The following is a 14,561-nucleotide window of genomic DNA, read 5'->3' as shown; positions in this document are numbered from 1 at the left end:
CTTGTGGTGCACTCAGAAAGTCCCCTATTGTATAGATGATTGGGTGGAGCTTATAGAGAATCCGTTGATTGTGTAGATTCTTCACCTTTTGGTATACCACTTGTGTATGGTCGTTTTTTATGGCCTTGTTTATGATATGTAATACATTTACTCGATTTTTCTTTTTTAAAAAAAAGAGGGATCAAACAAGCCAGCAAAGCAGGGGAGGACAGGGTGGACAGGAGATGGCAGGGGAGTGTTCAAAGTCAGCAGGATGGATCAAACAAGCCAGCAGGGTACAAAATGGCTCTGGAAACATATATGGAAGAGTAGGATACCTCACAAAGTTTCATGTTTTGTATGGTTAATGGCTAAAGAAGCAGTCCTTACACAGGACAATGTCATGAAGAGAGGGATAACCTTGTGCTCCAGGTGTTTCCTAAGTGGTGAAACAGCTCAACCATCTATTCCTACATTGCAAGTACACCCAACAACTATGGAGAATATTTCTCAGCCTTGAAGGCATTTCCTGGACCATGCCTAGGAAAGTGACTGAAGCCATAATGATCTGGGAGGAAGAAGGGGTCCATGCAAAGGACAGAAGTAGATGGAGAATTATCCCTAGTGCTATATGGTGGGCTATCTGGAAAGAGAGGAATTCAAGATGTTTTGAGAGCATAGTGAACAATGTGCAGGAACTCAAAACTGCATTCTTATTTTAGTTTTTTGGTGTAATCAGTTATACTCAAAAGACACGATCTCTATTATTAATGTTCTAGACTCAATTTAACCATAGAGAAGTGAAGTTAGGAGTTCACTTGTATATAAGGTTTCAATACAACCCATGTATTGTCTTGTGATATAATACAGAGTTACCCAGTTCAAATAAAAAAAGAAGAGGGATAAGGTGAAACATCAAAAAGAATGAAACACCGTAAAAAGATAAGACTTTGATTAAGATGAGGAATGACCAATTGGACATGAAGTAATAATCAGCGAAATTGAACAGAACTATATATATGCTACCATATGAAACAGATTATTTGTATAGAAAGAATGTCTTCCAAGTGTTTGCAGATTTATCAAAGTTATTAGAAACTTACTCAAAAGTGGGCCATTTCAAACACCCCTCAGATCTTAAAGATGGTGTAACTTGGCAATAGAAGAAACCTGTCAAATTCAATGCATATGTAGCCACTTTTCCCAGAGAAAACAAAACATTTGTAGCTTTGCTGAAAAAGGGGAAAAGAAAAGGCAGTAGTTATAGCAAATCAGATCTTTGAATAAGAAGTTAAAGAAACAGAAATAAACAAGCCAAATACCTTCGTGAATGCTTGTTCAAATCCCAGTGGAGAAATCTAAGTCGATTCTCCTCAGATAGATCCTTATTGATGAATTCAATTGCATTAGCAAATTCAGTGCGAAGGATAGACTCCCGAGGCTTTTTTTCTTGGGTCTGTCAATTGAAGAATTTCACAGTGGTGAGATGCTTTTTTTCCTTTTTCTCTTTTAGCATATTAGCATGCCTAGTGAGCTAGGGATGGGGGAATCAGGCTATTCAACGAATAAGGCTCTCTGCTCCTACGAAGAAACATTTTTTACTTGCCTCTTAAGTCTTAAAACATTAAAATAGTATAAATTTGATATTTTGACAGAGAAACAACAGACCGAAAAAAGCATCCCTCACCTTAATCAGATCCAATATAATTATGGGGTTCCCATATCTCTCAGCAAGATTCTCGAAATGAAGTCTCGTTGCTTCATATGTCTGATCCCTCTTTGACACTAAATGACAAACACTAAGTTAACTGAACAGCAATTTTTAAATTCTTACAAAGGTAGCATGAATTAGCTTGAACATACAGATAATATCAGGCTTCAGATTTAGTCGTGAAGTTTCCTGAAACCAAAAGAGTGGGATTGACCCACGATTTTGAACAACAGAACTAATTTGCACTGGGAAATCTTCAGGGACATCCTCAAATAGAATCTGCTCAGTCTCAACATCATTCGCAACTCTACCATTTTCATTTACGCCTCGCTTCAGATATCTGGAAAGGCAAAAAGAACAGTCAACACCAGATTTGAAGAGTAAGCACCAAGAAGAAAGACATGATGTCCAGATGAGAAATATAATTAACGAAGACTGATGGAAATGCTCATGTAGTAGAACAGAAACCTGAAACCTACAGCATAGCATTATAAACCATGCTAAGAAAGTACTACACAACACCCATTTAAAAGGTAAAGTAACAAATATAGCAAGACTGGGCATCTTTTTTCTGAGAAAGGTAACATTTACTTCTATATATCCACAGGTATACTACATCAATGTGTAGTCCCCCTCCAAAAAGCTTTACGTACATCATTCCTAAGATCTTCTAGTTACAGCCAATCAATAACATTAAACAAATCTTCGGTGTCTCCTATCACTACTTACTTACACCAAAAATAGTAAAGCCCTAGGCAGTTTGTCTTTATCTTCTGAATGTTGTTCTGCTTTCCTTCAAAACATCTTTGATTCCTTTCCTGCCAAATTGTCCACCAAATGCAAGCTGGGACAATCCTCCATCTCTTCCCCTTTTTTCCTGCATTTCCATCCCTGTTCCAGCATTGTAGAACTTCTATAATTCTCCCAGGCTTTGTCCACTTGATCTTCCTCTTGTAGATGAACATCTGCCACAATTGATCTGTTCATTTGCAGTGTAGAAAGAGATGGTTAACTGTCTCCAGCTACTCTTCACATATATAACATCTAGAACGTAGATTGGATTTCCTCTTGTTCAAGTTCTCATGTGTCAAGACTGCCTCCTTTGCGAAAAGCCATGTGAAATAATTCACCTTGTATGGAATTTCTGTTCTCCAGATCATCCTCCAGGGCCATCCTGCTTGCTGCACCTCAGTAGACCTGAGTTCTCTGTATGCTGATTTTACAGTGAATTCTCCCCTTCTCTCCCCCTTTCATACTAGTCTATCTTCCTCTCCTGTCAGATTGATGGCTATGTTCATTGTGTCATGAAATCTCAATCATTTAGGTTCCTTCTCAGAAACAGGTTCCACCCTTGTCCTGTCCATAATTCTGCCACTGTTGCTTCTTGTGCTTGGCTCAGATTATGTAGTTACAGGGAAAGCATGTTTAAGTGTCTCCTGTCCACACCAAATGTCATTCCAGAAGGCTACTTTTTCTCCATTGCCCACCTTACAACTTGTTCTCTCCCAGACCAGTTGCCATAGGTTCCTAATAGATCTCCATACACTACAATTATAAGGGGTTGGTCACCTCCTCTGTCATCCATTTGTCCTCCATGCCATATTTTTCTGTTATTACTTCCTTCCATAGAGATACTTCTGGTGAGACAAATCTCCACAGCCATTTCATCATCAAACTCTTGTTTTGGGTACTAAACTCTCTGATATTGAGTCCACCCCCTCTCTTGCTTACCAGCAGCTCCTCCCATTTGACCAAATGGTACTCTTTCTTATCTTCACTGCCCTGCCATAAAAAGTTCCTCCTAATTGCATCCAACCTCTTGGTAACCTTGGTTGGTATAGGGAACAATGACATCATGTATGAGGGAAGGGCATCCAGGACACTATTAACTAGAGTTAGTCTGTCACCTGAAGATAAATATTGACACTTCCAGTTTGCAAGCTTCCTTTCACACTTTTCAATTACTCCACTCCATATTTCTTTTGACTTGCTCTTAGCTCCCAAAGGCATTCCCAAGTAGGTTGTTGGTAATTCACCCACTTTCCCTCCTAGTTTGTCAGCTAAGTCTTCAATATTTATCACTGTATTGACTAGATAGATGAAACTCTTGCTCCAGTTTATGTGCAAACCTGAAACAACCTCGAAAATATTGAAGATGACTCTCAAAATCAGCATCTGCTCCTCTATTACATCACAAAATACTAGAGTGTCATCTGCATACTGTAGATGAGTAATCTCTAGGTTGTTTCTTGTATTATTCCCCACTTGGAAACCTCTGATCCAGCTCTTGACTTTTGCAGTCTGAAATAGGTTGCTCAGACCTTCCATGGCCAAGATAAAGAGAAAAGGGGATAAAAGGTCCCCTTGTCTCGGACCTCTGTATGATGAGAAGAAGCCACATGGGCTTCTATTGATCAAAATAGAGAATTTCACTGAGCTTATGCACTGTCTAATCCACTTTAGCCATTTTGGTCCAAATCCCATCCTTTGCAACATATTCAGTAGAAAGTTCCAATTCAAATGATCATATGCCTTCTGGATATCCAGTTTACATAAGATCCCTGGTTGGTTATCTCTCTGCCTAGAATCAACACATTCATTGGCTATCAATAATACATCCATGATCTGCATATTCTTGATAAAAGCCATTTGTTGTTTGTCCACTAGCTTATGTATCACTTTCTTCAGTGTTTCAGCCAATAGTTTTGCAATTATCTTGTAGACTCCACCTACTAGACTTATTGGTCTGAAGTCATTTAGTTCCACAGCCCCTGTCTTCTTGGGTATCAAGGCCACAAAAGTAGCATTTATACTCTTCTCAAATACCCCTTCCTCATAGAAGTTTTGAACTGCTGCCACCACTTCTTTTTTGATGACTTCCCAACACTAACTAAAGAAAGCCATAGAGAAGCCATATGGGCCAGGGGCCTTGTCCCCAGCACATGTTTTGATGCTTTCTAGGATTTCCAGTGCTTCAAAAGGGGCCAACAGTTGGTTATTGTCATTATCATCAATCATGGAGCACTCTCTCATTTCTAAGTCAGGCCTCAAGTCCTCAGTTTCAGAATATAATTTCTCATAGTACTCCATGATCTCCTTTTGTATCTCAGCAGGCTCGGTCACTAACTCATCTCTGACTTTAATCTTATTAATAGTGTTGACTCTTCTGTGTGCATTTGCTGTTTTGTGGAAGAAGCTTGTATTCGTATCCCCTTGTTTAAGCCAAACTGCCCTAGACCTTTGTCTCCATGTTGTTTCCTCTTTTTTGACTATCTCTTCAAACTTTCTACAATAATTTTTAAAGTTATGCTGCAGGTTGGGCAACAATCCATCCAAACCCAGCAACTTCAATTTGTACTTTGTCTTCCAAAGCATCTTCCAGGACCATGAAACTCCTACCCCAACACCTTTCCATAATCTAGTTTTGCACCGACTTCCAACCTCCACCATTAAATAAATGAGGGAATTTTGTAAGGTAGACAATAACTACAAAAACAATTTCACAACCTGGCTCCTCTATATGAAATCATTGGACTAGAATCCCAGAAATCTCTTTTATCATATTTAACGGTAATCAGCTTGCTCTGAGGCTCACTTTCTTCCTCATTGAATCTCCATAGTCATTTGCACAGTAGAATCTTGTTATGAAGCTTCAAATTCCTCACCACAAGCCCTCCAGCTTCCATCTTCTCATTACTTTCTGTCTATTTGCATCTTTTGTTTCTTTCTGCATTTCCTTCCAGAGAAAATGACTCCTAACGGAGTTGATTTTCTGTTCAACTGCTTAAGATATAGGGAATAATGACATTAAATAAGTTGGTATATCATGTGATATACTATTAACCAAAATGATCTCCCTACAAAGGATAAATATTGTTTATTTATTCCACATGGACATCTTCTTTGTGCATGTTTCTATCATATCCCTCCTCATTCTCTTGACATTCCTTTTCCACCAAGTGGAAGACTAAATAATTGGTTGAGAACTTTTCAATTTTGCAACCCAAACTATCTCCTAGTATATGCATTAATATTGAAAATGCAACACTTTGTCAGATTTATTTTCAAACCTGAAACTGCCTCAAAGGCCAACGAATTCCCCCAAGACAAAGCAATTGTTCCCTCTTAGTTTTCACAGAACAGAAAGGTATCATCTGCAAATAAGATGTGTGAGACATTCCTTTCAACTCTTCCCTGACTCTACATTTTACAACCCTCAACCCACCTAGCTTCTCGGGTTTTTTCAACATGAAACTAAGAATTTCCACTACCAGAAGAAAGAGATAAGGGGAGGAGGGATTCCCTGCCTCAGTCCTCTCTGGATCTACTGAATATTTCTATGGACTGGAGCAATTGAGACATCGAAAAAGGAACTATTGGCATGGGAAAAGTTATGTGGTCCTCAAACAACAAGTGGTCTTAGGGTCTGTTTGGAAAGCCACTTGGTAACTGAAATTAGGGTAGTAATTACCAGCCTAGTAATAATACAACCTAGTAATTACAATGACCTGTTTGTTTGCCACAGTGTAATTACAGTGTAAATACAAGTGTACTGTTTGGTTGCACAAGTGCAATCATACGGTTATATTAAAATTTTAAATATAAAAGTTAATTATCTAAAATTAAAATTTTATATTAGACGACAAACAAGGGCCTTTATAAGTGATACTAAATTAAATATTTAAGATATATATTGTCTTTTGAAATATATTAATTAATAAAATATGTTCTTAATTAATATTATAAAAATAATTAAATTATATTTTCAAATTAGTATATTTTAATTACATTAATCTTAAAAACTAAAAGTACAAAATTTCTAAGAACATCATAAAAGGCATGTTTGACAAAAATGTTAATATTATAAATATAATGAAATAAAATTATTAAAAAATTTGACAAATAGATAATCTATCAAGTCTAACTAAAAATTAAATGGCTTGCAATGTGAAATATTAAGTCAATACTACTAAAATAAATTAAAATGAAAATATAAGATAAGTTCTAAATTCAAAACAAAAAAATTAACATAATATTCTTATATCAATTTTCAACATAATGTACATAAATATGATTTAAAAGAAAAGAAAAAGGTAAGTCTATAACCATATTCAACAATGAATTCTACCTTAGTTTAAAAATTAGAATACCAACAAAATTATCTAATGAAAAAAATTGAACAAATAAATAAATAGATAATATGAAAAATTGAATGGAATCACAAGAAAAGGTAAAGGTTGAGAATGAGAAGGAAATGAAATATAAAAAATATATTTTTAGAAAATATTAGAATAAAAAAATATTTTTTTAAAAAAATAATAGAAATACAAAATAAATTAAAACAAAAAAAATACAAATATAAATAAAAGGAAGAAAGAATTTTAAAAAGCTTCATGTAATTACATGGTGTAATAACACCAATTCCTAACCCTCCCTTAGGAATTAAGCAGTGTAATTACTCTACTTCAATTACACTCAATTTTTCTCTTGCCAAGTAATTACTTGATCTACCAAACATGTCAAAGTGTGTAATTACACTCAATTACACCAAATCTCAATTACATTGTGGTTTTCCAAACAGGCCCTTAATATCATCAATATACTATCACATGGGGAAGTCATAAGATGACTTACAACACTCACAATAAAAGAGATGTCAGGTCTACGCACTGTGAGATAATTCAACTTTCCAACCAGTTGTCTATACCTTCCAGAATCACTGACTGACTCCCTCGGTCCTGGCAAAAGTTTAGCATTCGAATCCATAGAAGTGTCAATGGGTCTACATCCCATCATTCTTGTCTCCTCAAGAATGTCTAAGGCATATTTGCATTGAGAAATAATAATACCTGATTTAGACTGAGCAAACCTCAATACCTAGAAAATACTTTAGTCGGCCAGGGTCTTTAGTCCGGAAATGCTGGAAAAGATGATTTAAATTAGTGATACCTTTTGATTATTGCCGGTGATAACAATATAGTCAACATAGACCACGAAATAAATACACAGAATTGGTGTAGAATGCCGATAAAACAAAGTGGTCAGCTCCACCACGAGTCATGCCAAACTCCTGAATTACGGTGCTAAACTTACCAAACCAGGCTCGAGGAGACTGTTTCGGACTATAGAGTGACTTACGTAATCGACATACAAGGTTACTAAACTCCCTCTGAGGAAAAAAATTAGGTGGTTGCCCCATATAGACTTCTTCACAGTGCAGTGGTCACTAGAAAGTGCTCAAAATATGGTATAGAATATATGGACGTCTTGGAATCAATGATGAGTCGATATTAAACAAGAAAGTATGGCTGAAAGTGGTCACAATCTGAGAAATAAAATTATATGGGTAGGGTCGGAATGATGGCACGACTCTACTGAAAAATAGAAATTATATGGTAGTGGGATTGACGGCACGACCCTATTGAAAAAGAGAAACTATATGAGTAGGGTTGGAATGATGACACGACCCTACACAAATAAGAAAGTAGTCACCGGAAAGAACGGTGCTATGCAAATCAGATATGAAAAAGTAGTCACCGGAAAGATAGCATAGTGCTACACAAATCGAATATGAGAAAGTAGTCACTGAAAAGATGGCACGGTGCTACACAAAAAGATATGAGAAATTAGTCACCGGAATGATGCACGGTGCTACACAAATTAGATATGAGAAAGTAGTTATCAGAAAGATGCACAGTGCTACGCAAATTAGATATGAAAAAATAGTCATCGAAAAAAATACACGATGACCCAACTTTTTCTAACATAATCGTTGGCCAGACGAGCGGCATATATAGATAATAGCCGCCCACCGGCAGCGAAAGCTCTTTGATTTTCTACCAAGATCGTAGAGGCTCTGATACCATATGAGAAATATATGAGAAAAATATTATTGAACTGTGTGCGTACACATTATTACATTGACATTGAGACCCTATTTACAGATACTACATTACAATCCTTTTTCAAGTAGGATTCTATATACTATTCTTATTCCTACTATAACAACAACAATAATAACAAGTTTCACCCATCTTTAATATATTCAACTGCTTACCTGGTACCAGCATAATGACGTGAACGTCTTGCTATCAAAGTCAACTTGAAGTCCCGCCCAGAGAGTGACAGGGTGTCCTGGATTCATCAGAATAACAACATTAATGGTACATTTTAAGTTTGCAAATAAAGTAAGTCAGGCAATGTAGTTTGGCCGGTCCTCTCTTTGGAAACAAACAAAAAAATTCGATGTATCAAGGCATCAAAAGTAATAGTAAGAACAACTTAACAAAAAAGTAAAAGAAAAATAATGTATCATGCTTTAAACAAAACAGCCTCACATTCACCCATAAACATTCTTAAATAGCAAATTGTGTGGCAGGTAGGCAGGTTATACAATGGGTCTTAACGTCAGGTACTTAAATTCTTTGAATATCAGCCCTATGGAGTTCGGGATGAAATTCCTGGACTTTTTTTAAAAAAGAAAATTGTTTTTCAAATCCATGTACCAATTCCCCTCACTATTCACCAGGAGAGAACAGCCTTTTGTTTACTGCTGAGTGTTATTATTTTATGCTACTACACAACGCCATTCCTATTCCAAAACCACCATCGTGAACCCTAAATTTCCCTTCTCTTTTTGTTGCAACATTAATCCCCATAAACCAAAATCATGAAATGGCATTTTCAGATATGTTTGCACGAAAAAGGCGCCCCAGCTCGCCTAAATAATAGGAGCACTATCAACATGATAATTCAACAGCTGGAAGAGAAATCAGTTGGTCAAACAAGTTTGATCGTATCCTTAATATCAAACCCCAAGCCAACAGAAAAGAGAGAGAATGCTTGTGGAATCATATGGTTCTCCTTGCACTCCACGGACTAGATCAATAGGCCTTTTCTTGATTCCCTGTTATATATTCCACAAGAGTGAGAATCAATGTAAATTAATTTTAAATCCAGATGAATCACCTGCTTGAAGAATCCATAAACCAATGCTACTGTCCAAATAGTGTTGTGAAGGAGATTTCTTGTTCCCCGTGTCATATATTCGTTCCAGACAAACATGGAGTCATACAGGTCTGGTCCAGTCTCATTATCGCACATATTCTTCTGTAGACTCCTCATAACATGGTATGAGTAACTGTAGAAGAAGTCCTTCGTAAGGTCCACCATGCAAAGAAGTTTCCTGTACCTATACCATGAGCAGATCAAGAATAACCAATCATAAAACTAATATAAGTTGAAATGAACAGAAACGTACATAGGCTTATAGTCTTGTGGAAACCCATCAACCCTGCCCTCATCATAAAGAGAGAGAGAGCAGAACCAACATGGTACTCTTTTTGCTTTTATTGTTCAAACCAACATGATACTTATTAGTCATCATCAATGTTTTTCCTCCATAGACCCAAAAATTAGCAGTCAAACACATATAGTAAACAAAAGGAAGGCCTAAAGAAAACTAGATGACTAGGAACCTCCCAAATTAAATTAAGTGAATGTAAACATCAGTTAATATTTTTTAAGTCTGTTTTTTCCCTTCTTTTGTGCGTGTGCACACGCACGTGAGCGGAGATCCCAATCCAAAAGGGGCTTAAATCCAGATTGAGTCTTCCCAAATAAGTGTCTTATTTACTCAGTTTTGATGTTCCTATGAAGAGTCCCACATCGAGGGTCAAAGGGATAGGTGGTCTCTCTATATGGCTTGAGCAATACTCACCTTTTGACCTAATTTTGAGGGTTCAAGGTCCAAAACAAGATATCAAAGTCAGTGTTCAGGGAAGCGTGAAGCGGAAAAAGCGACAAGGCCCCACTTCATGCTTTAAGCAAAGCACTCGCTTCATTGAAGTGAAGCGTAAGTTAAAAGAAAAAAGACCAAAATAAATAAAGACAATATATAAGCAAAATTTCAAATTAAAAACCCTAGATGCATGAAAATCCTAGAGGAAAAGCAGACAGTAGTCAAACTAAACTTGGATTCTTGAAATAAAAGGTCGCGGCTCTTTTTTTCCCCTTTAATCGACCTTTTAAGACTTAAAAAAAAATTAAGAGTCGCTTCCTTTTCTTCGCACATCATGACGCCTTAGCCTTCAAAGCGACCGCTTCTCTTCACCTCCATTGCTTCTAGTCTGCGAAGCGTGACTAGCTCGCATCGCTTCGCTTCATCGCTTTAAGCGATGAAGTACTCGCTTTCCTGGACACTGATCAGAGTCATGTCCATCCCAGTTCATGGTTTACTGATGTTGGGTCCTTATATTAAATTGTTCATGCTACACGCTACAAATGTCCAACTCTGGACGTGAGGTGCGGTGTTGAAGAGTTCCACATCGGATAGAAAATAGATCAACGGCCTCCTTATATGATCTTGGGCAATCCTCCCCTCTTGAGCTAGTTTTTGGGATAGAGTTAGGCCCAAAGTCCCTTTTTTGTATAGTATCATAGCCAGGCTCATCCCAATTCATGGTTTACCGATGTTGGGGCCCCAGACCAGGCATAAGGCGGGTGTTGAGTCCCACATCAGTGGGATGAGGATAATTTGATCTCTTTATATGGTCTTGAGAAATCCTCACCTCTTGATCTAGCTTTTGAAATTGAGTTAAGCCCAAGATTCATTTCTTTACATACCATGGTATATAACAAGTCTCATCCCAATTCTTGTTTCACGATGTTGAGCTAGCTTTTTAGGTCCAGTTAGACACAAAATCCATTTCTTTTATATCAGAGTAAAACTCATCTCAATTCAGATTTTCCAATGTTGGGCCCCCATATTAATTTGTCCACACTGCACATGTCTAGTTTTGGGCGTGAGGAGAGGTGTGAAGAGTCCCACATCAAGGGTCAAAGGGATGGGTATCTCTTTATATGGCTTGGGCGAACCTCATATATTGAGCTAGCTTTTGGAGTTAAGTTAGGCCCAAGATCCATTTTTTTACAGTTCTGATACTTCACATGCCTATATAATTAGAAGACAATGGATGGCCATGCGTCTATCATATACTAAAATAATATAGTACCACGTACCATATTGACAAATTGCAAGCCTATCAAAAACAATAATTTGCATACGGTATTGAGAAAATTCCTGGAACTCATTAGATTGAGGTGACAGACATACTTTCATAAACTCTTAAATGAAGAAAGTGACAGGGACATTGAGCTGGGAGAGTTGGAGCACTCTGAGAGACTACGAGATTTTGGGTATTCCAGGTCTATAAAGGTTAATGAGTGTAAGGGTTTTATTAGTAGGATTAGCAGGGGAAGAGCGACTGGCCCATCGAGATTCTAGTGGAGTTCTGGAAGAGCACAGACAGGGTAGGCTTAGAATGGCTGGTTTGTTTATTGTCATTTTTAAGACAACGAAGATGCCTCATGAATGGAGGTGGAGTACGATGATTATGTTGTTCAAGAACAAGGGTGAAATCCAAAATTACAACAACTAAGAGTATCAAGCTACTAAGCCACACTATGATAGTGTGGGAGATGGTGGTAGAGATGAGGGTCAGGAGAGGGTGTCTATTTCTGAGAACCAATTCGGATTCATGTCGAAGCGATCTATAATAGAAGTCATCTCATCCACCTTGTGAGGAAATTGATGAAGCGGTATAGGGAAAGGAATAGGGATTTACATATGGTGTTCATCGACCTAGAGAAGACTTATGACAAAGTCCCAAGGAGGCTCTTTGGAGATGCTTGGAGACTAAAGGTGGACTTGTGCTTACACTAGGGTTATTAAAGACATGTACAATAGAACCAAGACCAAGGTGAGGATAGTGGGAGGAGTCTCGAAGCACTTTCAATCATGATGGGATTCCGCCAGGGACAATCTCTTGGCCATTTCTTTTTGCACTAGTTGTGGATGAACTTACGCGGCATATTCAAGGTGAGGTTTCATGGTGTATGTTATTTGCAAAAGATACAGTATTTGATTGACGAGACTCGTGGCAAAGTTAACAATAGGCTGGAGATTTGGAGACAAACTCTAAAGTCTAAAGGGTTTAGGCATAGCAAGACCAAAACTGAATACTTAAGAGTGTAAGTTCAATGTTGCTACGCATAAGGATGTGGAAGTGAGGCTTGATGCTCAGTTCATCCCCAAGAAAGGATGTTTCAAGTATCTAGGGTCTTTAATTCTAAGTAATAGGGAGATTGACGACGACGTCACACATCATAATGGTGTGGGATGGGTGAAATGGAGGCTCAGCTCCAGAGTCTTTTGTAAAAAAGTACCGCTAAAAAGTAAAAGGTAAATTTTATAAAGTGGTGGTTAGACCGACTATGTTGTTTGGGACAGAGTATTGGTTGATCAAGAAATCATATGTTAGAAAATGAAAGTTGCAGAGATGAGAATGTTGAGGTAGATGTGGAGGCATACTAAGAGAGATAAGATTAAAAATAAAGATATCCAGATCAAAGTAAGATTGACCTCCATGATAGATAAGATGAGAAAAGTGAGGCTAAGATGGTTTGAGCATGTGAAGAGGAGTGTAGATGCCTCTGTAAAGAGGTGTGGAAGGTTGGAAATGGCAGGCATCAGGAAAGGTAGAGACGGACCGAAGAACTATTGGGAGAGGTGATTAAACAAGACATGGCACATCTTGAGCGTACATGACCTTAGATAGGAGGGTTTGGAGGTTGTGGATTAAGGTAGAAGGTTAGTAGTTGGCAATTGAGTGTTCTCTCACTTTTCTACGGGATATGATTGGTGGTAGTACTTGGAGCTTCTTTTTTGATAGTGGTATTAGTACTATTCTCGTAGTTTTTTATCTTTGGTCTTGATTATCACCTACTTTTTTTGTGTTTCGGTTATCGTATTATTTTGTTTGCTTTATTATTCTTCCTCTTGTATGTTGTGTGTTGCTCCCATTTCACATTATTTCGCTGTTGTTACTGCTCATTTTTCTATATTCTCTTTTTTAACCTGCTTGAAAAACAACATCTCTATCTTTATAATGTAGAGGGCAAGGTCTGCGTACACTCTACCCTCCTTATACCCCACTCGTAAGATTACACGGTATACGTTGTTGTTGTTGAGAAAATTCCAAATTAACTTTTTTTTTATATAGAAAAATAATTTAAGTGATGATGTGACAAGAAAACTCTTGTATATAAACGTTATACCAAATATAAAGAACTACAAAGAAATATGATTCTCTAGGAAAGGCACCTTGTCTTTTACACAAAGTTGAACCTCATCAGTACACCCAAAGAAAAAATGGGAATTCTTCAAAAATATACAAAATCATTTTGTGTCCCTTCAAAAGCGCTCACTTTTTTCTTTCTTTATTGCCCACATGCTAGTGGAACATCACAACTTTTTTACATGCCGATGGTGTGCGGGCTATTGCGTGCACTTCAATTATTATGTTGGGTACCTACTACCTAAGTTGTGTGGACTCTTCACCTTTGATGCCCCATCCGTGTCGAATTCTTCAAAAATATACTACTTTTGGAGAATTCGATAAGCATCCATTGACATTTTTGAAGAGTTCAAGAAACATAGTCTGTTGCCTCCCACCTCCCCCCATCACTATTAACATCCAACTTCTATCAAAGATTAAAGATAAATTGGAGTAGATCCAGAACTGACTAGTTTAGACTAAAAGATAAAATTAGATCCAATCCAAAATTTGGCTTGATTTCTATGTTTTTTTAACACAAGTCTTATTTAACCTTCCAGACCACTTCACTACCCAGCAAGCTCCAGTTCGAAAGCAAAAAACAAGGGCGCAGCCAGTGCACCAATAGACTTTCTTTCTACAACCTTGATTTTCTCTAATAGAATAGTGAAATTAGAATAGGCTCAAAGCTCCCAAACGGACCTTTAAAGTTTCTTTGGTTGACGGACAAAGCTATACGGTGATTATAATGTAGG

The 14,561-nt window shown here is 37.4% G+C and overlaps 1 protein-coding gene across 4 annotated transcripts in view; it reads right to left on the bottom strand.

Annotated features, from left to right (window-relative positions):
* The window catches only part of LOC129891207 (phosphoinositide phosphatase SAC3-like), a 41,325-nt gene that overhangs the window by 22,782 nt on the left and 3,982 nt on the right, over positions 1-14,561 (bottom strand). For all 4 annotated transcript variants that reach the window (XM_055966489.1, XM_055966490.1, XM_055966488.1 and 1 more), the window contains exons 4-9: positions 9,659-9,881; positions 8,748-8,824; positions 1,843-2,030; positions 1,667-1,764; positions 1,302-1,435; positions 1,083-1,211 (exon numbers count right to left, since the gene is read on the bottom strand). In XM_055966489.1, coding sequence (XP_055822464.1) covers positions 1,083-1,211; positions 1,302-1,435; positions 1,667-1,764; positions 1,843-2,030; positions 8,748-8,824; positions 9,659-9,881 — 849 coding nt within the window. The remainder of the gene's footprint in view (positions 1-1,082; positions 1,212-1,301; positions 1,436-1,666; positions 1,765-1,842; positions 2,031-8,747; positions 8,825-9,658; positions 9,882-14,561) is intronic.

The sequence above is a fragment of the Solanum dulcamara genome, chromosome 6 (genome assembly GCF_947179165.1).
Source record: "Solanum dulcamara chromosome 6, daSolDulc1.2, whole genome shotgun sequence".
Lineage (NCBI taxonomy): Eukaryota > Viridiplantae > Streptophyta > Magnoliopsida > Solanales > Solanaceae > Solanum > Solanum dulcamara.
The sequence above is the reverse complement of the archived record's forward strand: the minus strand, read 5'-3'. Positions and strand labels throughout refer to the sequence as shown.